At 51.9% G+C, this 25,101-nt stretch overlaps 1 protein-coding gene across 5 annotated transcripts in view; it reads left to right on the top strand.

The window, feature by feature from the left end:
• The window catches only part of PLCG1 (phospholipase C gamma 1), a 45,770-nt gene that overhangs the window by 15,482 nt on the left and 5,187 nt on the right, over window positions 1–25,101 (top strand). For 2 of the 5 annotated variants that reach the window (XM_069871938.1, XM_069871936.1), the window contains exons 2-26: window positions 4,579–4,731; window positions 6,725–6,818; window positions 7,299–7,346; window positions 12,231–12,315; window positions 13,158–13,241; window positions 13,588–13,610; window positions 14,791–14,863; window positions 15,886–15,987; window positions 16,470–16,588; window positions 16,883–16,968; window positions 17,298–17,418; window positions 17,859–18,027; window positions 18,467–18,589; window positions 19,533–19,634; window positions 19,850–20,037; window positions 20,343–20,543; window positions 20,954–21,073; window positions 21,373–21,553; window positions 21,830–21,907; window positions 22,353–22,456; window positions 22,703–22,799; window positions 22,916–22,985; window positions 23,745–23,902; window positions 24,272–24,368; window positions 24,826–25,050. In XM_069871938.1, the coding sequence (XP_069728039.1) occupies window positions 4,579–4,731; window positions 6,725–6,818; window positions 7,299–7,346; window positions 12,231–12,315; window positions 13,158–13,241; window positions 13,588–13,610; window positions 14,791–14,863; window positions 15,886–15,987; window positions 16,470–16,588; window positions 16,883–16,968; window positions 17,298–17,418; window positions 17,859–18,027; window positions 18,467–18,589; window positions 19,533–19,634; window positions 19,850–20,037; window positions 20,343–20,543; window positions 20,954–21,073; window positions 21,373–21,553; window positions 21,830–21,907; window positions 22,353–22,456; window positions 22,703–22,799; window positions 22,916–22,985; window positions 23,745–23,902; window positions 24,272–24,368; window positions 24,826–25,050 (2,901 nt within the window). Of the gene's footprint in view, window positions 1–4,578; window positions 4,732–6,724; window positions 6,819–7,298; window positions 7,347–12,230; window positions 12,316–13,157; window positions 13,242–13,587; window positions 13,611–14,790; window positions 14,864–15,885; window positions 15,988–16,469; window positions 16,589–16,882; window positions 16,969–17,297; window positions 17,419–17,858; window positions 18,028–18,466; window positions 18,590–19,532; window positions 19,635–19,849; window positions 20,038–20,342; window positions 20,544–20,953; window positions 21,074–21,372; window positions 21,554–21,829; window positions 21,908–22,352; window positions 22,457–22,702; window positions 22,800–22,912; window positions 22,986–23,744; window positions 23,903–24,271; window positions 24,369–24,825; window positions 25,051–25,101 lie in introns of those variants that run through there. The other 3 variants (XM_069871937.1, XM_069871935.1, XM_069871939.1) reach the window with 2 other exon arrangements.

Genomic DNA, 25,101 nt, shown 5'->3' with positions numbered 1-25,101 from the left:
GGATGAAGACCAGTTTCTGCTTTCTGCAGCAGCTGCTGCCTTCCACAGAACGCTCTGGGAGAGTGTGGCTTGGGGAGGAGGAGATGTGGCTCACCGTGGTGACAGGATACTTATCTTTGAAGAGTTCATCCTGGATCACCTGCCGCTTGTTCCTCTGCCCAAGCAGGCATATGACCTGTGGGGCCCTCCCAGATAGATGCTCATCCCCTAGTCTTTGTCTGCATCCCAGGTAAATCTTTCCCAGCAAGGACCCAAGGTACAAGACCCATGGTGGGACACATTGAGCTGCTGTCACAGAGTCCATACTACCACTCACCTGGGGAGCTTGCTGGTGCTAAATGTGGTGGAGTGGTGGTTAGTCAGCATTTCCAGCCTGCCTCAGCAGTTCTCCATTCACTGCACTCATGGAGAACCTCTGCTGTACTTCCAGCTCGCCGCCACTCATCTGCCGTCTCTGTTTTAATTTCCTCTCCCTGCTCAAGGCTGGCTGCCAGGTTCCCCTGCCTACCCTGGGGGGTCTGGGCTCCCCCCACATCCCTCCCTGCAGGTTTGCAAAGCCACAGGGCTGGTGAGCAGATCCAAGTGCGTGGGATCAGCAGCCAATAGCACTTACTGCAGCAACCACGGTGGGAGCAGGCTGGGGAGGATTAAAAGGCAAAGGTGGCCCAAGCCTGGGAGGGCAGGGAGGCTGCTGCAGGTGCTGGGTTTCCTGTTTACGGCAGGAGGGTGGCTGGGGTGTGCGGAGATTTGCTGTGTTTGACTTGGGGCTCTTGCATGCCATGGTGGAAATAGTTATGGGTTGGAGTTTGGTTTATTGTCTGGCTGTGGTAGGGACGGGCAGGAGAATGGGGAGATAGGCACCCAGATGAGAGAGAGAGGAGTTGGTGTGAGAGAAAGGATGGCAAGGGGAGATGGGGCTGGTAGGCTCTGCCTTCGTTGCATGCGGGCCCATAAGCTGGTCTCAAGCTTGCCTGCAGCCTTTCTGCTGGTAGCAAAACTGAGGTTGAGCAGTGCTCAGTCTGGGCTGCAAAACCCACCCGAAGCAGGTTTTGCACTGCTCAGCTGTGCGCTCCTGCGGCTGCGGGCCCTGGCTGGTGCTGTGCAAAGCTGGGGTTACCTCCAGGCGCAGCAGCAATTGCCAAGCTGACACGAACAAAATCGGTGAGAGAAAACCCCAGTGAGACCTGAGCTATAGCAAGGTGCCTTCATCTCTCCCTTCTTCTGTGCACAGAGGTTCCTGGCCACGTGCTGGCAGAGGGTGCTGGAAGGAGGACCTGCGGTGGGATGGAGACAGGGTCTGGTGCAGGGATGCAGCATTTCGCACTCGTTTGGATAGGCTGATGGCATTTGTGCTTGCTGTGCTTCCTAATAGCAGTCATTTCTTTCCATGCTGCAAGGGGGCCGGGAAGGTATTTGAATCACTAGTCGGCGTGGTTCAAGACGCTGCTCTTATTGCTCTTTGGCAAGAAGAGGGCTGCACAAACCAAACCCTAAACTGCCTTCTCCCCGGTGCACACAGGCATGTTTGGGAGGATGAGAGAGATGAGCAAGCAGCTGCAAGCATGTGTGGGCTGGAGGCTTTTGTCCTTGCAGAGGCTGCCCTTCGCCTTAGGAATTCCCTGCGTGCTTCTGTGTTCAAAAAGCACCTCACTTGCTCCAGGCCTCTCACCATTGCATGTATTTTAGGTATGCAATTTATAACTATAACTATGCCTTACTACTTACTTACCAGCCCACTGATGCTCTGTGCTATGAGAGATGAGTGCAGGGCATGGTTAGCACACTGCAGCATCCCAGCGCAGAGACAAGGTGCTTGCAGCGCGATGCAAAGGAAGGCTAGTAATATTTTCGCACCTTCCTTCAGTAGTTATTGTCTGGTGAGCTACCACGAAGCCCTGGCTGCTGATTCTTTCCCACTGTGTTGGTCAAGCCCTGCATCCTTCAAAGGCAGGAACAGTCTCTAGCCCCGCTGTGCATGTCCTAGATGCAAGGACCCTAACTGTGATACGTGTTTTAAGGGCTAAAATCACATGCTGTGTCACTAAGGATGTGAGCACATGGGCAGGTTATGGCAGGGCACACTAACGTTTGAACTTCTAGCCAGCTAATTTCCAAAGGGTAGGTGATGCCTTAAAAAGTCACACCTTTGCTTATTTTAGAGAGGTTGTCTGTCTTCCCTCTGCAGCCCCAAGGAGTTGGATCTTTCTGTGCACTTGGCCCTTGTTGTTAACCTTTAGGAGGTTATTGCAGTGGTCGATCTGGATACGTGCTGTGTTGGCAATGCACAGGCTGCCATCATCTCCAGCTGCACACCCACAGTGCTGCACGGTGTATCCTGCCAAGACAGGATCCCACGTTCCTCATGTAGGGTTTGCGAGTCTCCAGGAAGTCAAGCAATGTGTCTGGCTTGCCATGGTGTTTGTTCGGAGCGAGCACCATCTCTCGCGATGCAGTTCAGTGCTGTCAGCTGCTGCTGCGGGTGATGAGCAGGTCACATTTCTGTCTAGTTTTAAACTGCAGTAAATTGAAATGATAGGCGAGTTGATCCACAGTGAGTGCAGTAAGTGGAGTTTAATTGGGATGAATTACATGCCAGGTTTGCACTAATCTCCATCCCGCATTGCTCAGAAGCATCATCTGCTCTGGAAACGTGACTCAGAAATGTTGTTATTTGATTCCCCTGAGCATTTTAAAAACTATTTTTCCAGGAAGCAAAGATTCTTGGGTTTTGGATTTTGGTGGGGTTTTTTTTCCCTTGTTGCTGTTGCTATTTTCTCTTTGTTTCATGGTAATGAGAGTTCTTTCCCAGAATTTCCTCTGGGGACAGTGTCTGCAAGACATTCTCTTACCCGCGTCTCTTCAAATCCTCCTTGCTTGGCATTTAATGGTCTGGTGTGCTCACAGCTGCCCTTTGCAGAGGGGCACAGCTCTGAGGTAGCTGGTTGGAGTTATCTGCTCCTCTTCTTCACGAGCCACAGCCAGAGCTGCCAGGATGATGATGTAGATGCACCATCAGATTCACCACCCCCGTCTGCCTCCTTGCCATTCCCACGCCTGGATTTGCCCTGCCATTGGTTGCCAGGATGTGCCCGGGTCGGCTTTCACCACCCTGGGCTGTCCCTTATGGTCACGCTTCTACCTTATGCTTGATTAACTTTGGATTGGCCTCCTGGGGACAGCTGCTGGGATGTGACACCTAAGGAATATCCACAGGACAGTGCTGTCCCAGTGTCCCAGAAGCCTGGTGTGATGGTGATGCTACTGCCTGCTGTAGCCATCTTCTGATGGACAACATCTGAGGGGCTCATTTGACCATGGCGTTTCATCTTGCCCTCTTTGACCATTCCCTGGAGGAAGCTCATTGACATTACAAATGTGTGTGAAGGTAATAAATGCAAGCACGGCTCCCTGGAGTCACCAGCCCTGACTGGGGTAGCACACTGTGCAGCTGGGTTACCAGCTTCATGAGCGGGGACCCTGCGGTTTCCCGTCTGGCAAGAGATGCAACTTTTTGAGCTTTCCTCTGCAATCAGGGCTCACCCCCCACAATAACCTTCTCTGCTGTCGCCACAGGTGCAAAGAGAAGGTAGGATTTTTAAAATTAAGTCCATGGGGCCCTTTTTACATGTGCAGTACAAAAGTGTGAGAGGTGGAAGCCCTGAGCTGTTATCCCACCTCTCTCAGCTCCAGTTCTGACCAGCACCTCGTGTATGTTTAGCTTTTTGATACCAGACCTCCCTGGTGGTGTCTGTAGTTCAGATAATCTGGAGATTTGGCTGTTCTCAGTGCAGTTTGCAGATCTATGTTGGGTGGATGAAGGAGAAAACATGAGGTGTGAAGCTAAAGAGGGAAGGAGCTGGTAGTAGTAGTAGTAGTAGTAGTAGTAGTAGTACTGCCCTCCGCTCATTGTGCCTGGGGATCACTGTGGGTGAGACATCCAGCTGTTCTTGGGGGACACAGGTAAAGAGCAGGATGGTGACTTGGGAGGCTTCCTAGGGAACTGGTAAGAAGGGGCTGTGCTCAGAGGCGCGTGTGTGTACACAACCACATACGCACAGCAAGAGAGGAGTGCAAGATGAGCAGTCTCTGTGCTGCTTTGAAAGGTTGAAGAACAAGCTGGGGCACTTGAAGGGCTTGTCAAAGCTGAGAAGTGTGGGCAACTTCTCTGGGAAGACCTGGGCACCTGCGGCCATGCTGTGCCAGAGCTCTGGGTGCAGCTTGCCTCTTCAGCCCATGCTGTTGGTGGTGGCAGGAGAGGACTGAGAGGCTGCTGTGGTGGTTCACTTGTTGCCCGAGTGCAGTAAATCCTCTACAAGGCACCATCCTCATACAGGAGCCTGCCCAGGCCAGGAAGGCCATCCCATCCTCATTTTTCAGCATAGCCAGGGAAACACAGTTTGCAGTTCAGAGCCTGGTAGCCCAGCACCGCAGGCATACCTGCGTCTGCCATCATGTGCTGGGTAGTCATCCAGCTCCTCAGATATTAAACCCACTTCATCCATGCTCTTCCTTCTTCATCTTCATGGGAATTTCAAGCTATTCTCTGAGCCACCCTTGTGTTTTCCTTTTCTCTCGTAGTGGATATTCGTGAAATCAAAGAGATTCGTCCAGGAAAAAACTCACGTGACTTTGACCGGTACCAGGAGGATCCATGCTTCCGACTCGACCAATCTCACTGCTTTGTTGTTCTCTATGGCACAGAATTCCGGCTAAAGACCCTCAGCTTGCAAGGTAAAGCACTTGTGGTTCTGGGGCTGTGCCAGGCAGGGTTGGACAGGTACCTCATCACCACAGGACCCAAACTTCCCATGCATCCTTCCACGAGTGAGCTGGTACATACCACTGAGCAGATGTTCTTTTCACCACACCTTCTTTGGAAGAAGATGGCACTGGTTCCCAGAAGGGTACACATTCAGCCCCTGGTTAAGTCAGTTAACCCAGAAAACTCAGAAGTCAGGCTTGTAGTTCAAATGTGTGCTTGAAATCGTGTGTTTTGTCTTGGGCTGGTGTGTTGGCGTTCATCAGCTGTGTTGTGGTAACTGGCCCCACCCATGAAGTGGTAAAATCTCACTCGCTTCAGCTTGGCAATTCTGAGTGAGAACACACTGCAAGCTGCTGCTGGTGACAAGCAGTAACTCATAAAGCCATGGAGCCTCTAAGCTGTTGGTCTCGGCTTTCCTCAACACCTTCTCTGTTGACTTAAGCTGGACTTGGAGCATCCAGCCTTATGTTTTGCTATTGAAAGAGGGGAGTTTTATGCTGCGGAGTCTCCTCCTATTCGGATGGAGCACAGGTTCATAACTACTGGCTGCAGTTCAGCTGATGGACGTTATCTTTTTCTACTAGAACTATGCAGTCTTGTGTCTTGTTTTAACTCATGTAGATGAACGCTGATGGAGGCAGTTGTGCTGACTCCTTAATGTCCATTGCAAATCTGCCTTCTGTCAGGACACAGGGACAGAGCTGGCAACTCTGCCCTCAGAAAGGATGGAGCTGCTGACAGGGACCTTGTTGAGGAGCTGGCACGTGTTCCCAAGGAGGTGCTGACCCATGACCCAAGACAGTTAGAACATTGCTGCTTGGGGAGTAAGATAACCCACAGCTTTCGGGAACTGAAGGAAGGACAGAGCATGATTGACAGAGGGATTGACAGAACATGGCTTGTATCAGAAATGGAGTGACCAGCAGGTCCAGGGAGGTTATTTTCCCTCTGTATTCTGCACTGGTGAGACCGCTTCTTGAATGCTGTGTTCAGTTCTGGGCCCCTCACCACAAGAAGGATGTTGAGGCTCTGGAGCGAGTCCAGAGAAGAGCAACGAAGCTGGTGAGGGGCTGGAGAACAGGCCTTATGAGGAACGGCTGAGAGAGCTGGAGTTGTTTAGCCTGGAGAAGAGGAGGCTGAGGGGAGACCTCATTGCTCTCTCCAACTACCTGCAAGGAGGTTGTGGAGAGGAGGGAGCAGGGCTCTTCTCCCAAGAGACAGGGGACAGGACGAGAGGTAATGGCCTCAAGCTCCACCAGGGGAGATTTAGGCTGGACATTAGGAAAAAATTCTTCACAGAAAGGGTCATTGGGCACTGGCAGAGGCTGCCCAGGGAGGGGGTTGATTCACCTTCCCTGGAGGTGTTTAAGGCATGGATGGACGAGGTGCTAAGGGGCATGGTTTAGTGTTTGACAGGAATGGTTGGACTCGATGATCCGGTGGGTCTCTTCCAACCTGGTTATTCTGTGATTCTGTGATTCCAACCTGGTTATTCTATGATTCTATGATGCACAGGGGTGAGGGGTCAGTGGGCACTAGAACAGGCTGCCCAGGGAGGTGGTTGAGTCACCTTCCCTGGAGTTGTTTAAGGCACGGGTGGATGAGGTGCTGAGGGATATGGTTTAGTGTTTGATGGGAACGGTTGGACTCGATGATCCGGTGGGTCTCTTCCAACCTGGTTATTCTGTGATTCTGTGATTCCAACCTGGTTATTCTATGATTCTATGATGCACAGGGGTGAGGGGTCCAGCTAGCCATATGCATCCCATGGCAGGGAAGCAGGAGCTCAGCAGGGAAAGAAGTTGGCCAGAGCATCTGGACAGGAGGAATCTTTTGTCAGAAGGGAGGTGAAAGAAGGAATAGGGGCTGTAAGATGCTGAGGATACTCCCAAGTGGTTTTGTGTTGGTGATCAGCTGCTGCATAAACTCCTTCTTCCCATTTCTCCTGTGCACTCTCCACAGCCACTTCCGAGGACGAGGTCAATATGTGGATCAAGGGGCTGAACTGGCTGGTGGCAGACACTCTGAGGGCTCCCACCCCGCTGCAGATTGAAAGGTGAGCAACTTGTTCTTGTCCTTGTCCTGCGCTTGTTTTCTTTTTTTTTCCCCTCTTCTGTTCTTTTTTGACAGAAGAAGGTGAGCACACTGACAACATCTCGTTCCATCTCTGAGCCCTGCTGACCTGGCCCTCCTGGCTCTGCACTCAAAAGGCTTCATCCCACTGACCTGCTGTGCTACATCGTCTGTAGCCAGAGTCTGATCTCAAATGCAGGGAAAAGGAGCTTTACTGCAAAAGAGATGTTTTTCTGTATGTGCATCCTGTGGGCTCGCTTTCAGGCAGAGACAGCTCTGAAGGGGGGCAGGTTGCCTGCATCAAAATAGGGTAGGCTGCCTCTGGAAAGGGCCGTAGAGCTGAGTTTACTGGTGGGAGCATTCTCAAGGCATTGAGCGTTTTCCAGTGACAACACCAAACCAAACGGGCTTGTTGAGGAGATGGGGCTAAGTGTGTGTGTATGTGATTCTGCCTTCCATTTAGGTGGCTCCGGAAGCAGTTCTACTCGCTGGATCGCAACCGGGAAGACAGGTAAGAAGAGGGAATTTTACTTGCACAGACTTGCATATTCACAGAAGGGTTTGAGCTGGAAGGATTTACCTTTGACTTGAAACCCCAGCCTTTGCTTTGGATTTTTTGTTGGGTTCTTTAAGTTTTTTATTTTCATTTCCAAGGAATTTTAATTCAAGTCCAAATACCCAGTCACAACTTGAGACCCCATAGCTACATCTTCATGTTCAGCTGGCATCATTGGAGGAAGCAGACACCAAGGAGCCAAAGGCAGCTCTGGCCACCCTGTTGGGGCTGAACTGGGTTGAGTTGGTTTATTCTGCTCCATGAGGCCATGAATCATCCCACTGTCTGGCTTCTAGGCTGATGGGCAGGGCCACTACTTGAGGAGTTCTTGGGTGAATGCTCGGTGATGTCCTAGCAGGTGAAATGTCATGCTTGGACCCATCATGAGGAGATAAAGGAGGGGAATTAGCCATGCTCCATCATGAAAGGATAAAGGAAGGGACATTCCCTGCTGAGGAGGCAAGTTCCAGTTCCACCACCCTCTGCTTTCTGCTGCCGCTGCTGTAGCCTGCTTGCTGCCAGTCTCCTCTTCCCAAGGTGCTGTTACTCACCTCCTTTCATCTCTGGGACACCCTTTTTCCCTGTAATGTTAACTGAGCCCCTTAACCTTTCAGCACTGATTTCTGCATTACTGTGCTCCCCTGGGGTAGGAGGATTCCTCCAGTCCTGCTCTGGAGAGGGCAGTGCTGGAGGCAATGCTCACACATTAGTTCATGCCTCCTGGCTACTGTGGAGCACCCAGCCCTATCTGCCTCCTTTATGTGCTCAGACAGGGCTCCCTGCAGAGCATCAGGCAGATCCAGAGAATCCTCTGCTTGGTCCTTGCTGATGCCATTGAGCTCACGCTGCTTCCGATTTCCACGTTTCACCCTGAGCCCTGGAATCCTTCTTATCCTTGCAGCAAGCTCCTGCCAAGACACTCACCTGTCTGCCTGTGTCAGCAGTGACTGCAGTCAGACAGGTCAGTCCTGTGGATCAGCAGGTGAAAATCACTGCTTGGTGCTCATCAGGAGATGCGAGCAGGTCCTCTCCCTCCCTTCCACCTGCAGCGTGCTGCCTCTGACAGCCAGGACAGGCAGCCGGCCCTGCTGTCAGGCAGCCGAGGGTTAAATTCAGCCTGTTTGCATCTCAGAGGAGTGTGTTGCATGGGGGGAATCTTGCTGGATTGGACGTCTTTGCCTTTACAATGATTTGTATTGTAGCATGATGAGAATACTGTTGGGTGCATGGGGATTTTGCGGAGGAGGGATAAGTCCTCACAAAGGCTCAAAAGGAAGGAGGGGTGCCTTTAATCTGTTGCAGCTGCTCTGCATATGGCACACACCTTTCAAATCCAGGCTTGGGTTCTATACACAGTGTACTGGTTTTCAGTGGTGACGGAGTGTAATTCACCAATGCAGAGCACTGAGGTAAGGGCTGGGCTGGCTGCGTGGGGGTTTTGAAGCATGAGTGCAGGGGAAATAGAAAAAATTGGTCTTTTTTTCTCACCTGGTTATAGAGTAAATCCATTGAAATGGCATCCCGATAGAACAAAAGAGATTGCATGTACAGATTTGTCTACCTGAGGTATGGTCAGCAAAGCTAAAAGACATCTTGTTGTATGTCTCCTGTTTTTTTTTTCTTAATATCATCTTTCTGTTGGCATTTAGAATTAAGGCAGCAAAATACTATATATTCCTCACCTGTCAACCAAGGGGAGAGGTTTCAGTACAAACCACTTAATTAGAGGAGCTGCTGTTCCAGCCCAGGCAGCGAAAGAAGCAAAACAGCAATGGAGGGGGAGCGTGGAAAGATTCTGGGTCTTGCCATTTTACAAGCATCTGTGTGTTTTCTGCAAAGCAGAGTGTACCAGTTATGGGCACATACATCTCTTTGATGAAATCTTCGCCCTTATGAGGTGTCTTAGCATTAACTTTGGTGTTGTGAGGCTCTTCTTTTTTGCTTCTCATCCTGGAAATGGGTTTGAAAAGGGAACAGTGAGTTGTGTTTTTTTTAAAAACACTGGTTTTATAAACCATCCTTGGTCCTTTCCAGAATGGGTAGGTTTTTGGCAGCTAAAGAAGTCGTTCCTGGCGTTTGTGTACCCTGCATCCCAGGCTCCTGTGCCAGAGCCCTTTCCTTTCCGCCTTCTCCCGGCTGGGTGCCTGTGCATACCTTCCAGCACACCAGCAGATGTTGGCTGTTTTCACTGGCTGCTGGTATTTATTTTTCCAAGGGAGGTTAGGTGGAAAAAGGAGGATAACAGGATGCTGGGTGTTTTTTTCCTAACTGCTGTGGAGGAGACTGTTTCACCTCTGCCTAGGAGAGCTGCCTGGGGCTGGGAGCAGAACTATGGCACTGGGGGCCAGAGGAAAAGTGTTTGTATCCCCTATGAGAGGGATGGATCTGTCCTTTAGCCTGATTGTCATGAAACCTTAAAAAACTTCTGCAGGAGGAATTAGTTTGTTTATTTGGGTTTTACTTTGTAGCCTCAAAATAGGGCCATGCTGTTTATCCAATGCCCCCAACACTTTACCATTATTAATAACACAGAGCAAATAAAATCCTCCCATACCACATCCTCCTACCAGATGCTGGAACATGCTGGTCAAATGCTGGTCACAGCTTTTACAGGGTTTGCCCTCACCTCTCGTGGTGCCGTCACATCATGATCTAACAGCTTCCTGTGAAACAGCCCAGTGCCACCAGAGCTGGATGCCAGCTCTGGCAGGTCTCCAGCCCAATACCCACTGCTGGTTCAGCTGCTGCAGCTCCTCCTGCTCTTTTTCGAAGAGGTTTTTTTGCAGTCTCAGCCTCTTCCAAAGGAAGGATTGCTGCTGTGTGGGCCCGGGGATTCTTGGTGTCCCATCTTGTTTAGCCTGGAGAAGAGGAGGCTGAGGAGAGGCCTCATTGCTCTCTACAACTACCTGAAAGGAGGTTGTAGAGAGGAGGGTGCTGGCCTCTTCTCCCAAGTGACGGGGGACAGGACAAGAGGGAATGGCCTCAAGCTCCGCCAGGGGAGATTTAGGCTGGACATTAGGAAAAAATTCTTCACAGAAAGGGTCATTGGGCACTGGAACAGGCTGCCCAGGGAGGGGGTTGAGTCACCTTCCCTGGAGGTGTTTAAGGCACGGGTGGATGAGGTGCTGAGGGGCATGGTTTAGTGTTTGATAGGAATGGTTGGACTCGATGATCTAGTGGGTCTCTTCCAACCTGGTTATTCTATGATTCTATGATCTTGGTTTCCACGAGAGCTGCTGCAGGCTGTGGTCCTTGATGTGTGAGGGCATCTTTTATGAGCCACCATCGCACTCCTGGCTTGCTCCCCACCACATCCCTGCTTTCCTGTCACCTAGGGTACCATAGCTGGGACCCCTTTGCCCTGGGGTCTGTGCAGCACCCTGCACCTGCCCATGGATGCTGGGTGCACTGGGGAAGGGAAAGGGCAACCTCCTCTCCCCAAAATGCTCAACCTGTGCCCCAGGGGAACCTCTGATGGGGAGGGAGAGATGCAGGGAGGAGATACCAAATCTGTTTCTGGTGCTGGGACCACATTGCTGGCTCTGTAGCTCTTACAGACAGGAGGGAAGAGGAGGCTGGTGTTGTTTGCCAGCTTTGTTTTAAGTCTCCTGTCCTGCCAGTGAATGGCAGGATGCTGCCTGCACGGTCCTTGGCTGGCTGGGTGCTGGCCTTGGGCACTACAAGGGAGCTGGGCCAGGTCCTGCCCTGGCTGTGCGTGCATCCCAGTTCCCTGTGGCTCTGAGCCCAGAAACAAGGGCTCTCTGTATCCCATCGTCTCTGCAGTGCCTGACACCAGACAGCTTCTCCTTCTGCTTGCAGCTCCCTCCATCCCTCTTTTCTGTGTCTTGACATCACCCCATTTTCAGGAAAGAAAGTAAGAGATGTAGTTCACATTGCCCCTCCTCATGCTGGCGATGACTGCGTGCACCTGGACTGAAGCCTCTGTACAGGTCATCCTCCTGGCATATTTGTATTTGCATCCCAAAGCTGTAAGCATTCTCAGGGTCAGATTTGCCTTATGCTTTGTGGGATGGGCAGTATCCTGTAGGGTCCTGGGCTCCCACTCACTCGGTGGGGGGCAAAAGCAGCATCTGTGATTGCTGGGGCGGACTCGGAGGACGTGCTTTTAATGCATGAGCTGCCAGAAGATGATTGCACACAGACCTCTCTGTTTCTTAGATCCTGCAGGTGGGAGACATACATGTTTTTCCTTGCTGCAGGACCATTGCCTCATGGTGGAACAATCCGGAGCAGGCAGGAGGGGCCCAGGGCTCCTTTCTGATAGTCTCTGCCCGCTTGGGTTGGCATCAGAGCTGTCCCCAGTGCAGGAACCAACACATTTGGTGTGAAGGACCTCAAAGGGAGGACAGCCACACTGGCAACCATGTGCCAGTGGTGTGTCTGACAGTGGCTGAGGGAGCACAGCTGGGCACAACGTTCCTGTGGCTAGGCCCCAAAAATGGCTTTTTTACCCTCTTTAGGATAAAATTAGCTGGGTCCAAACCAATTGCAAAGCCTTCCCTCCTCCAGCTCCCTCTGAAGGCCAGGGAGTGGATTTTGGAAGGGATTTGGTCACGCAACATCCATGTTGGGGCACAGATACTTGAAAAATGCTTCTCCTAGTCATTCCTGTCCACATGCAGCGTACACACAAGAGTTCAACTGAGTGGGAAATATTCTTCTGTTCTGCCTTTGGTCCCAACTCTGGTGTCCTTCCAGGGATGAGCATCCTGGTGTGTCACAGCTGATGTCCCTTTGGGCATATCCCAGTCCCAGGGTGAGACCCATCTGTCCCAGAGCTCCTGAATGTGTTTTCCTTCTTTTTCCCTGCTGAGCCAGGATCTCCGCCAAGGATCTGAAGAGCATGCTGTCTCAGGTTAACTACCGGGTTCCCAACATGAGGTTCCTGCGGGAGAGACTTACGGTGAGTGTGTGACCCCTCCACTCTCCTCCTTCTCCCTGGAGACCCTCAGCAGCCTTTTGCCTGCCTCTGAGCAACATCTGGTGGTGGTTAAACTCCCATGGTGGGTTTGCATATTGCAGAGGCTCTCAGCTTTTCCCGGGACGGCCCCCACCCACGGCAGAGACTGAAGAGGTGCCAGCTCCCACTGGGTGCCACACCCTGGCCTGTTTGTGGCCAGCACCCTCTCTTCGCCCCACCCTGCCTCCCCCGCTCCCTGCGTTGCTCCTGGTTCCAGTCTAGGGCTTTGCCTCGGTGGGGTAGAGTGCAGGAGGACAGGCAGCAAGGCCAGTTGGTCCCACATCCCAGGTCCTGCATCCAACTGCCACCAGGTGAAGGGTGGCCAGTGCTGCCAGCATCAGGAATGGAGAAGGGTCATCTTGTGGCAACTATCCATTTCCACCAGCAATGAACTCCGAGGCCAAGGAGCAATGTATCTGAAGGAGAGCGCATGCTTTGCGTCTTGCAGTTGCCAGACAATTCAGAAGCTCTCTGCAAACAAAAAATAAAATGATCCTTTTGTAACTATTCAAGTAAATGATACCAGTTTTCAACCAGCACTGTGATGCCTTTATGTGGGTGAGCTTGGGGGATCATGTAACTTGGTTTAGGATGCGCCTCTGTCCTGGGCACTATAAGTCCCACTGGCCCAAGCAGAGATGGGCAAAGTAGCAGGCAAAGTCTGGCTGGGTTTTGGCTTTGCCTTCCTCCTTTTCCCCCAGGAATCCTGGTGGGAGGAGACATTCCTCAGGCCATGCAGAGTTGCCTGTGGCCCCTGTAAAACCTCTTGGGTTTTTTTGCCATAGGACGTGGAGCAGAGGAATGGGGATATCACGTATGGGCAGTTTGCACAGCTCTACCGCAGCCTGATGTTCAGCGCCCAGAAAATGGTAAGAGCTGAATTCTCCAGGGCCAGGGAGGGGAGGGAGAGACCACATTTGTTACTGGGCATTCCCTCTTAATCGCCTTTTTAACCCTGCTGCCCTTAGCTTATAGCTCTTGTCTCCTGCCTCTGGGCCAGGGATGGCAGGGAGTAAAGAAGTTATTGCTTTGGGCTGGTTGCCATGAGGCTGCTTGGGCTCGGGGGTGCAGGCAGCAGATGAGCAATGGCTGTAAGGGAAGCCGAGCTGCACAGTGCTAGTTTGCTATCCCTGTTACCTTCTTGATCAATTTATGCTTTCACGTACATTGGTGAGATTCAGTGCAAACCTAATGCTTGTGCTTCTTCTTTTGCAGATGGATGTCCCATTCCTAGACAGGTGGATAGTTCTCTGTATTTACTGGGGAAGGGGCTGTTTTCTTTTGCTCTGTAACTTGCTTTGGTGCCTGCAGCAGTGTGTTGGGGCTGAGGCATGCTGCACACCTCTTGCTTGCCACCATGCTGCTTGTATTTTTGCTCTCTGAATAAGCAGCTTTGCTGTAGACTCTTCAGCTTGGCTCAGCAAGGGCTCTCTTTCTCCCAGGCATCCTACTGAGATCCAGGTCAGGTCAGCCATCTCCAAAACCAGTTAGTTGGGTTATGTGAAATAACAAGGCTTTGAGCCATCTCCCAGAGGTTATGCTCATGGTTGGTGCTGGTTGGCCACAGTGCCAGAGACTGCAGGCAGTGCCTGCGGTGCCATAGCTAGCTGTGCCCTTCCTTGCCCTGTGCACATCAGTCATGGTAAAAAGAGTCTGAATTTGGACATGGAAGCTGAAGAGTGAAAGACTTGTTATCTTGTCCAGGTAATTCCTTGTGATTTCCTCTTTTTTTCCTATAACCATAGGAAAGAGAGTTGGCAGGAACCTCAGCAGACCATCTGGTTCTGGTTCATCCCTCTGCCCAGGGCAGCCAGCACCGCCCAGTCCGTTTCTGGGTTTGTTGGTGTTAGTCCCCAGCATGGCCCTGTCTGTTGTGGCTTGTTACAGTCATGGAGAAGTCTGTTGAGATAATTGGCTACAAATGATTCCCTCCTTCATTCCTTGCCCTGCCCCTTGGGTCCACATGCTGTGCATACCTGTAGCTCTGTCCTGTCTACAATCACTCCATGACTGCCCTGCACCTGTTTATTATAGTTCTTTTCACACTTGCACAAGCCAGACCCTCTATTTTTTTTTTTTTTTTTTTTTTTTTTACAAATCAGTCCCTCTGATGATTTTTGCTGCCCTTCACCAGAGTTTCATGTTGTCGTACCCTTGGCAGTGTGAATCCTAGGCTGTTCCTGGAGCAGTCCCCGACTCTGGGATGTAGACATATGATCTCAGCTGCTTTGTGTTTGTTGCCATGCCCTTCTTGGCTCTCTCTGCACATCCCACTTTGCTCTTGCAGTTCTGCGTGCTTAGGGCATGTGTTGTTTGCGTGTGCCATGATGGCTGCAGATGGCATCTTGCATGATGACTGTAATAATTGGTCATGATATGCTGTACAAGCGACTGAAGCTTCTCTTTCTCTGCTTTCAGGGGTGGAGAAAGGTCTGAGCACTTCAGGGTGTCGCTGATGGAGTTGCAGAAGTTCTTGCTTGAATACCAGAGGGTGAGCTTGACAGAGGCCCAGGGGCAGGCACCGGTGTTGGTAGGGATCCGGTACTCCAAGGGTAGCGTTGCCATGGATGATTTGGTCTTGGGCTGCCCTGCCTGGCGTGGCCACAGCTGGAACACACTCTTCCTGGAGAGGACATGATGTGAGGGGTAAAGTTGGCCTCAGCCAGGCAATGCTATTCAGAAAAGGGATCAAGAGCAGAGGATCTGAGAGGGGTGGAGGTCCCAAGAGGGAGGAACTGGTCAGTGGTGATTTACCTGATCCTGCAACCTCCACTAGTACTGAAGGTTTGCAGCAGCTGAAGCATCATGGTCCATCCTGTCTGCTCCAGAGGTCCCAGCTGCTCCTGAGGAGCAGCTGGTCAATTTGATTGCTTATCTGTCCATTTAAAAGCAATCTTGGGTCATTCATCAAGCATAGCGTGTACACTCGGACATGCTCGCAGGCCCAAACAGCGTTTGCAGAGTGGGCAGACCCTTTATTTTGCCTCTTTCTGGGCTCTTGTCTTGTTGCTGGTCTCCTCCTCCAAGAGGACAGGGATGGCTCGTGAAAGCATTGCCATGCCTCGTAAAAGAGCCATGGGGCCTCCTGCCTTGCACCCCCCTCCTCCTACCACCACCTCCGTGCTCATGGTCTGCAGCGAGTGGGAAGTTAACCAGGGAAGGGACACATCTGTTTTGTTGGCCTAATGAAAAACACTTGGGGAGAGAGGGAAGCAAGAGGAAGCAAAGTTGGTTTCTGCTTCTGAAGGAGGAGGGTTGGCAGATGTCTGTAAAGGAGCTATCAGAGAGAAAAATGCATGGTACTGCAAAAATGAAGACCACTTTGAAAGAGCAGATTTCTGCAGTTGCGTGCTATCTGGCATTTGTGCTGATGGTTCAGTTCCTGGCATAGATGATCTTGCCTTAAAAACTGCCTCCTTAATGGTTAAAGCTTCTAGTTGGATGAGCTGTATGTGGTTTTGAATAATATTTTCTGAAATGGTTCCTTTTTTTTGTCTCTCTTGGGATTTGCAGGAGCTCTGGGCTGCAGATGCCCTTCAGGTGCAGGAATTCATGTTCAACTTCCTGAGGGACCCTTTAAGGGAGATCGACGAGCCTTATTTCTCCCTGGATGAAGTAAGACACCTTAACACTAGCATATACGAAGTGTGGTGGAGCAGTGTGTGACATCCCCAGTGCAGTGTGCTGTGGTGTGACAGCTCTGCTGTCCTTGTCTTCACTGCGGGGTGGCCTTGCTTAAAGGATCTCGGCTCCTGTAAGCTGCATTGCTGTATGAGACGAATATGGTGGGTTGCACAAGAGCAGGGTGATGAAGGGAATGATTTCTGGGCTCTCTTCTTGTGCTGAATGTGTACAGCTGGGAGTGCTGCTCAGGCAGATAATTTGGAGGAAAGGGGCTGTGTTCAGCTTAATGCCCTTTTGAGGCATATAAGGCTCATTTCAAAGCAAGAAGAGCTGAAAACAGCCTGTGCTGAGCTTAGAAAATAGCTACCTGCTCAGTGGTAGCTGCTGACATAGAGGGTGAGATGTATGTGATGCTAAACCACAGCACCTGACTCCTCCACATCATTAATGTACTTCTGTTTCTTCCTGAGCAGTTTCTCACCTTCCTGTTTTCCAAAGAGAACAGCATCTGGAACTCGCAACTGGACATGGTGTGTCCGGAGAACATGAACAACCCCCTCTCCCATTACTGGATCTCCTCCTCACACAACACGTAAGGACGAGGGGGTGGTTCTCTCCACCCAGTCACTCTCAGTGTCCCCTTTCCCTGTGCCAGGGTGGGATTCTCCTGATTTTGCCCAGTTCCAGTGAATAGATCAAGTAGATTTTTCCAAACCGGAGCTGGTACAGCAGAGACCTTCCTCTTGGTGCCCGAGTCCTCCCTCATCATTTAACCATCAGTAGTTTGCTCGGATGTTGTCAGCAACACACGCATCTGCACGGACTGTCCTTTCAGGTCCCAGGCTGTCACTCTGTTGTTTTGTTGATATGTTCTCTCACGTGAAAGGTACTTGACGGGGGATCAGTTCTCGAGCGAGTCCTCGCTGGAGGCGTATGCCCGCTGCCTGCGCATGGGATGCCGCTGTATTGAATGTGAGTACCCAGAGCCAGGGCTTCTGTTTCCACCATCACAGTAGTTTGTGGTGGCTGGGAAAGCTTTGCATGGACAGCAGAGCTGAAAGTTGACGTGTCAGTGTCAGTATTGTCACCACAATTTGCTGAAAGGGCCAAGGCCATTAGCTCTGTGGGACTAGGGTTTACACGCCTGAGCTTTTGGTCCCCCAGGAAGATCTTGACTTTCACCTCGCTTCTTCATGGCCATCCAGGGTGGTTCCTGGATGTGCTTAGTTCAGCCCATCTCATGTCCACATCCAACCTGTATTCCAGCCTTTGAGCTAAGTTTGTTCTGTGATCTCTTTCAGTGGATTGCTGGGACGGTCCTGATGGCATGCCGGTCATCTACCATGGACACACCTTAACCACCAAGATCAAGTTCTCTGACGTTTTGGTCACTATCAAGGAGCATGCCTTTGTCACTTCTGAGTGAGTACAGACCTGGACTTCAACTGGCAGAGCTGCCAGGAAGGCAAAAAAAAGGATAGAGCCAAGGCTGTAACAAAGTGAAGGCTCACCTTTATGATTCAGTGCAAGACAACGTGCCTAGGCTTCCGTGGAAAGAAAGTGTGTTGTTGTGTCTCCCAGCTAAAGGGAGATTTCTTCCAGTAAAAAGTTGTGGGAGGAAAGACTTTGTGTAAACCCCAGTATTCTGTCAGTCCTTCTCCACTCTATGCTTTGCCTGCAGCGATGGGACACTGACACCTTGCTGCACGGTGGTGATGCTGGATGCTTCAGACAGCAGAGGTTGCTTTTAATGCAGACTGCGCTTTGAGGGCACAGAAGCCAGGTTTTGAAATGGAGCTCAGAAAGCGTTGGTTCCATACAGACACGATGCTGGTTCTCACAGCTCTTTTTCCTTCTCCTAGTTTCCCTGTCATCCTGTCCATTGAGGACCACTGCAGCATTGCTCAGCAGAGGAATATGGCCCAGAATTTCAAGAAGGTCTTTGGAGACATGCTCTTGACGAAACCTGTCGATATTTCTGCTGATGGCCTTCCCTCTCCAAACCAGCTCAAGAGGAAGATTCTCATCAAGGTGAACTCCCTTCCCTAGGTGAAGAGAATGGGGGGCAGATGGAGTGAGGTTGTGGGACCAAGGGCAGCAGCTGCTTCCCTCTGGAAGGGATTGGTTGGCAGTGCAGGGTTGTAAGTGGAGACCTGATGCTAAAAGCAATTGGAGACAAAGGGCTCTCTTGCTTCAGAGGGGCAGCTGGGAAATGAGCTCATCAGCTGGGTGCTGCCTTTCTTGAGAGCCTGGGAGATGATGTTGTTTCTGCTGTGGGAAACACCTCTGGGAAGAAAGGGGCTGGGCTTTAGTGCCATTTGATGATCTCTGTGGTGTGGGTCTTACCTTGGACTTTTTAGGGTGGGGGAACCCCCTGCAGCAGACCTTGAGTTTTAGGGTTGTTCACTGCGATATCCATGCTGCTTTTTGGGTCCCCTCGAGGTGCCTAACCTGCTCTCTCATCCCACAGCACAAGAAGCTGGCAGAGGGCAGTGCTTATGAGGAGTTACCCACATCTGTAATGTATTCAGAGAACGACATCAGCAACTCCATCAAGAACGGGATCCTCTACCTAGAAGACCCCATCAATCACGTACGTCTCTACCTGCCACTGTCACCCTGGCCCTGCTCTATGGGCTCCAAACATGACATGGTAACTCCGTAAGACACTGTGGTGCTGGAAGGAAGGGCTGCAGTGCAAATGATTGAAGAGGATGTTGGTGTCTCGTGTTTCTCACGAGCCTCTGAAGGCTGGGGGAGTTTTTATGCTGGCTCTCTCCTGTGCTTTTCCCTAGGCATCTCCTGTGGGCCCTTGTTAGAGGCAGAAGGCTGAGCTAGAGGGAGCTCTGGGCTGATGCACTGCAGCTGCTCTTGTGTAATCCGTATAGCCTGTTATCTGTTGCTGCAGTAAGTTCTAGTGATGGCCTGCATTTCTAGACCTGCCTGCCTCCTACTGAGTGCCTACACGCTTAACACCCCTAAACAAGCATTCTGCTTTGTAAAGCGCCGAGCATTCATTTTACTGTGTGCATTTACTTATAATCAGTCCACTTCTTCAGCTGCTTTGCTTTGCTGAGGATCTGTCAGGCAAAGTCACATGTGAACAAAACAGGTTTTGGTAAAATAGGAAAGTGGCGTGGTAAAACCTCATAATCATCTCTGATACCCTCATCTCTGAGAGCCCCATGCTGAATCCATGCAGAGTGTTTTCTTTTTGCATTGATTTGCTCTTCATTTGGTCATCTCTTTTAAATATATACGGGGTTGTTTGCAGTGTGATATGCAGTCACTTTGTGTGTGAGACCTACCACACACTGTTTTTTTGCTACTGATAAATCCATACTTTAGATCTGGGGTATGTCTTGGGAGCTCCTATGACTCAACTGAAATCAGTGTTGCTGGTGACTGTCCTTCACAAACCCGATCACCCTTCACTGCTTGTGCTGATCAAGAAGAGATGATCCCATGGATGGGTGGTGGGCCAGCGTGGTGCTTCCTCTGGAGGGTTTCTTTGCTCAGAGTTTGTTTTCTTGCAGGAGTGGAACCCGCATTACTTTGTCCTGACTAGCAGCAAGATCTATTACTCTGGGGAGACAACCAGTGATCAAGGAAATGAGGATGAGGAAGAGCAAAAGGAGGTGAGGGCTTCCTTGTGTGATGGTGAATTGTTCCCCTAGAGAGTGGACTTGACTGCTTAAAGGGCTGAGCATCTCCACTACTAGCTGTCTTCAGATCCTGTGGTGGGAATGGTGGGAGCTGCTTCAGAAACTCTCTGGTCCTGGTTGGAAGATCACTGAGCAGAGCAGCCTCTGGCACCTCAGTAACCCACAGTGGTGGCATTTTTCTCTGCTAGGTGAGCAATAGCACAGAGCTTCACTCCACGGAGAAGTGGTTTCATGGCAAGCTGGGAGCAGGACGTGACGGGCGGCACATTGCAGAGCGGTTGCTGACAGAGTACTGCATCGAGACAGGGGCCCCTGACGGCTCCTTCCTCGTCAGAGAGAGCGAGACCTTTGTTGGAGACTACACCCTCTCCTTCTGGTGAGAGCCACAGGCATGAGCCTGCTGCTCTGTCGCTCCTGGGGTAGTCTTCACCTTGCCACTATTTTCAGTCGTGGGGACCCATTCCCTAGTGGTCTACGAGCAGTTTCTCCCCTTTTTCTGTGCCCTGGTATTATGTCAACTCACTGTCACAGTGCACGAGGGTGATGTCCCTTGGGACCCTTGCACAGCGGGTCTTCTGTGGGGTGCGGATGCTGTGTCCAGGCTGGAGCTGTGCCTGTGAACCTTTTGCAGGTGTGAAATCTCCCTGAATGACCCTGGTATACTCTCTCCCTCTTCCACAGGCGCAATGGGAAGGTACAGCACTGCCGGATCCACTCACGGCAGGATGCTGGCAGCCCCAAGTTCTTCCTGACAGACAACCTGGTGTTCGACAGCCTCTACGACCTCATCACCCATTACCAGGAGGTGCCACTGAGGTGCAACGAGTTTGAAATGAGGCTGACAGAGCCGGTGCCACAGACCAATGCCCATGAGAGCAAAGAGTGAGTGCATGTTTGGGAGGAGGGTCATTCATGTCCACTGGGCAGCTGGGACCCCATGGGAAACCTTCCCAGGTCTTGTTGCTGTCCTTCCTTCCTTGCTGGGGCTGTCTGTGTCACAGCAGCCATGTTGGCCAGCTTGGTTGTTGGTACAGCTGGTTGTATTGGAAGCTCAGTGCAAAGAAAAGAAGTACTGGACTTGGTTTGGATGCCCTTGTTCCTGCCTGTCCCACAGAAAGGAGAAGACAGCCCTGTTGCAGTGTTACATATATTATGATCTCTGCTCCCTGTCTTCCTTTTGAGGATTCAGGCAGCCTTTTGTGGGCTGGAGGGGAAGCCATGTGGTGTGGCAGAGGTGTGGGATGAGCTGTATGTACAGAGACCCATGCACAGTGACGTGTCTTTCCTGGAAGGTGGTACCATGCCAACCTCACCCGGGCCCAAGCCGAGCACATGCTGATGAGGGTGCCACGCGACGGAGCCTTCCTGGTGCGCAAGAGGAGCGAGCCCAGCTCCTACGCCATCTCCTTCCGGTGCGTCCCTGGGGGAAGGGTGGTGGGCTGGGATGCTGCAGTGTGATAAAGGGCAGGAGAGGGGTCATGAGCCTGACGTGAGCCCTGTCAGAGCTCTTCTCACTTCTAGATGGCCCTGGGTAAACCTTACAACCCCTTGAAAACCATTAGGACCCCACTCTTCCTCCCAGCTCCTAATTGGAGTTGGTTGTGCTCAGCACCCAGCCCTGGGGGCACCTTTTGCTTGGGTGATTTTATTTTGGCAGAGACTTTCTCTTGGCAGATGCCAAGTGGCTTCTCTCTGTCTTTCTGCATGTCAGGGCGGAAGGGAAGATCAAACACTGCCGAGTGCAGCAGGAAGGCCAAACCGTGCTGCTTGGCAACTCCGAGTTTGAGAGCCTGGTGGACTTGATCAGTTACTATGAAAAGCACCCACTGTACCGCAAGATGAAGCTGAGGTACCCGATCAACGAGGAGACGCTGGAGAAGATAGGAACAGCGGTGAGTGTGGGCGGCTGTTGGAAGAGCCAAGCCAAAGGATGATGCACATTCTGAGCTGGTGCCTTGAATTAGTGTTGGGCTTTGTGTCCTATTGGAAACGCTTATCTGCTTGAGTGAGATTTATTGCTGCCCCTCTGACCCAGGCCAGCAGGGAGTGTGAGCTTGGGTTCTGTTGGCTGTATGCACCATCATCTTTGGTCTTGTGCCTTCCCTAGGGTGTTCCCCTACCTTTCCTGCAGATCCACACTTGTCACCACTGGCCCTTTGCTTTGACAGGAGCCGGATTATGGAGCCCTTTACGAGGGACGCCACCCTGGATTCTACGTGGAAGCCAACCCCATGCCCACCTTCAAGGTACAGTCTCACTACTTGGCGTGAAATGCCCTGTAGAGCCTGAGGATTTAGCAAGCGTCTGTCTATTTTCCAAGAGCTGTATTGTTTTGCATAGTCATTTCTAGACCATGCTCTTGGTTGAGCCTGCAAGCTCCCAGGCTGGGCTGCCTCTTGTTCTGAACTCTCCAAACTAAACCCATCAGTGGCTCCAGCCCAAAGGAAAGTGCCTTGCAGGGCCATACTACACTTATGCCCTCTGGTTTGGCATAAATGAGGACCTTGATTTGTTTTGTAAGGGTCGCTAGGGTCTGAATGCCTCTGGCAGCAGAGTTGGATGCTGCCTGCACACAACACGCCTCACAGAACCTCCAACAAACACATCTGACTGGGAGGTGACCTCTCATCCCATGGGCTTGTCCATGTGACAATCCAGTGCCTATCCTCACGGGTCCCCTCCCCATTGCAGTGTGCTGTCAAAGCCCTGTTCGACTACAAGGCGCAGCGGGAGGACGAGCTCACCTTCACCAAAAACGCCATCATCCAGAATGTGGAGAAACAGGAAGGAGGCTGGTGAGTTGTTCCTGAGCCTCCTTTTTCCCTCAGGGACACCATAAACCTTGGTGTCACTATCCATACAAAGGTGTGTCCTCTCTGGGGTTGGGTCCATTTGAGGACTGCCTATAAGCTGGACAGCCCCAGAGCCTCATGAACCCTAAAAGCATTTGATGGAGGAGTTGTCTGTCCTCTGTGACACCCAGCCAGGATGCTCTGGGATCTTGTGGCAGGTGCTGACACTGCGCTTTTTCTCTTTTTCAGGTGGAGAGGGGATTATGGTGGCAAGAAGCAGCTGTGGTTCCCTTCCAACTATGTGGAAGAAATCACTAGTCCCAGTAGCCTGGAGCCAGAGCAGGAGGTGAGCTTGTGCCCGAGTGGAGCGCAGAGGGGTGGTGGTGAGGAGCGCAGGTGCACAGCCCCCCACGCTCAGCCACGCTGCCCAGCACCATCCTGCCTGTGCTTCATTCCCAGCAGCACCTGGATGAGAACAGCCCCCTGGGAGACCTGCTCGGAGGTGTCCTGGACGTTCCCTCCTGCCAGATTGGTGAGTGCCAGGGAGGGCATTACAGCCATTCGCAGATCTTCTGGGCCGAAGGGCTTTGCTCTCTGTCTCTAGGCACCCCTGTGCTGCTGGCTATGTTGTGTTCTTGCCATGTGTTGACACACTCTGCTGCTGCTCCCGGCACAGTGCGTACCTTGAGTTTTGGGGCAGTCTGAGTACAGCTGAGGAGCACCCTGGGTTGTGGTGAGGAGCTGCTCCAGCGTGCCTTGAACCTGCTGTCAGGGTGCAGCCACCCCATGGGAAGGGAGCTCAGAATGATTTTGTAGGCTCCTTCTTTTCTGTAAGGACATTCCCCTCCCTCGCATACGTGTGGTCCAGCCTTCTTGCCAGACTGCCCCTGCCTCTGGAGTTCCTGGGCACTGACTGCGCTGGGTCCAGTCTGCAGATCTCTGCTGTCCCTCTTCTCCCCAGATGATGTTGTGCTCCAGGTGGCTGTTCCCACCTGGGCACTTTAGAGCACAGAGTGAAGAAGATGCTGGAATGGGAGGCAGAGGGTATTACAATGGCCCTGTGGGGCTCAGCCCGCTCGGGATAACTCTGCATCCTCAGCTATCACCTCCTGGGATGCATCTGTTGCCTCCGATGACCAGAAACAGGAGCTTCTCTTAGCTGAAGAGTCCCAGAGTAGCCCTGAGAGTCCCTCAGTGTCTGTCTTCTCTTTTCTTTCCTTCCTGTGTGGTGTGAAGGACTTGGCTCAGCATCTTCTTGTAACCTTGCCCTCTGCTCTCTCTCCCCACACAGCCATCCGCCCTGAGGGGAAGAACAACCGCCTCTTCGTCTTCTCCATTAGCATGGCCTCGGTGTCGCGCTTGTCCCTTGATGTGGCAGCCGATACACACGAGGACTTGCTGGACTGGGTGAAGAAGATCCGGGAAGCAGCCCAGACGGCTGATGCACGGGTGAGTCTGGGGAGCCCTTGGCAGGGGAGGCATCTCCTTGTCAAGTCCTGGATTTTCCAGGAGCCGAGGAGCAGGTGGGAAGGTGGTGACATGCAAGCCTACGATAACTGCCGAGCAGTTACGGAGGTGATAATGCCAGAGTAATCTGATAATATAGCAAGGGGTGGTGGCCATGCATTGTGGGTTGAGAGGCTGGACATCTGGGAAGACTGGTTCATCGGGAGGGTGTTGCAGCCTTGGGAGGTGGGGAATCTCTACCCTTGGAGGGTGGCAAGGCTCAGCTGCAAGGCCACAGCTGCCCTGCAGTGTAGTGGACTGGATTATCCAATGTTGCTGCTCCCTGACACCTCTCTGTACATCTCCTGGCAGCTCTCTGAAGGGAAGATGATGGAGAGGAGGAAGAAGATTGCCCTGGAGCTTTCGGAGCTGGTGGTCTATTGCCGACCTGTGCCCTTTGATGAAGAGAGTGAGCATCTGCTGGTCTGATGGCCACTGCTAACAGTCACCATGATGTTACAGACCCCATACTGGGCTCCGAGGCACTGCTTCGGCTACATCTCAGCAGAGGGCAAGAGCCCAAAGCAAGTTAGAGCCAGTTTACATTGGAGCTTTGGAAATGCCCTTCTACAGAGGGTGGAAGTTTCCTTCCCCATCCCTCTCTTGCTGGGATCTGTCACCATCCAGACCAGCTGTTGTGGGAATGGGGCTGGGGAGCATAGTGCACGGTCACCGAGGGTGGTTTTGATGCTTTCAGCTATTGGTGTTGGGCACCCAGCGAATACTCACTAGGGGAGAGCAGGGTCTGCACAGCGTGATGTGGCTGAGCTAAGGGAGGAGAGAACAGTGTTGGAAAGGTACCCGGTGTGGTTGAAGTGTCCATAAAGGAAATGTGCTCCTGCTTATGCTGTGCCATGTCCTCCCAGAGATCGGCACAGAGAGGGCCTGTTACAGAGATATGTCCTCCTTCCCCGAGACCAAGGCAGAAAAGTACGTCAACAAGATCAAAGGCAAGAAGTTCCTGCAGTACAATCGCCTGCAGCTCTCCCGCATCTACCCCAAGGGCCAGCGCCTCGACTCCTCCAACTACGACCCCCTGCCCATGTGGATCTGCGGCAGCCAGCTGGTAGCACTCAACTTCCAGACGCCAGGTGAGGGCAGCAGGCAGGGAAGGTGGGCAGCTTTTGGGTTGCCCCATGTCT

Source organism: Phaenicophaeus curvirostris, chromosome 18, assembly GCF_032191515.1.
Source record: "Phaenicophaeus curvirostris isolate KB17595 chromosome 18, BPBGC_Pcur_1.0, whole genome shotgun sequence".
NCBI lineage: Eukaryota > Metazoa > Chordata > Aves > Cuculiformes > Cuculidae > Phaenicophaeus > Phaenicophaeus curvirostris.
The sequence above is the reverse complement of the archived record's forward strand: the minus strand, read 5'-3'. Positions and strand labels throughout refer to the sequence as shown.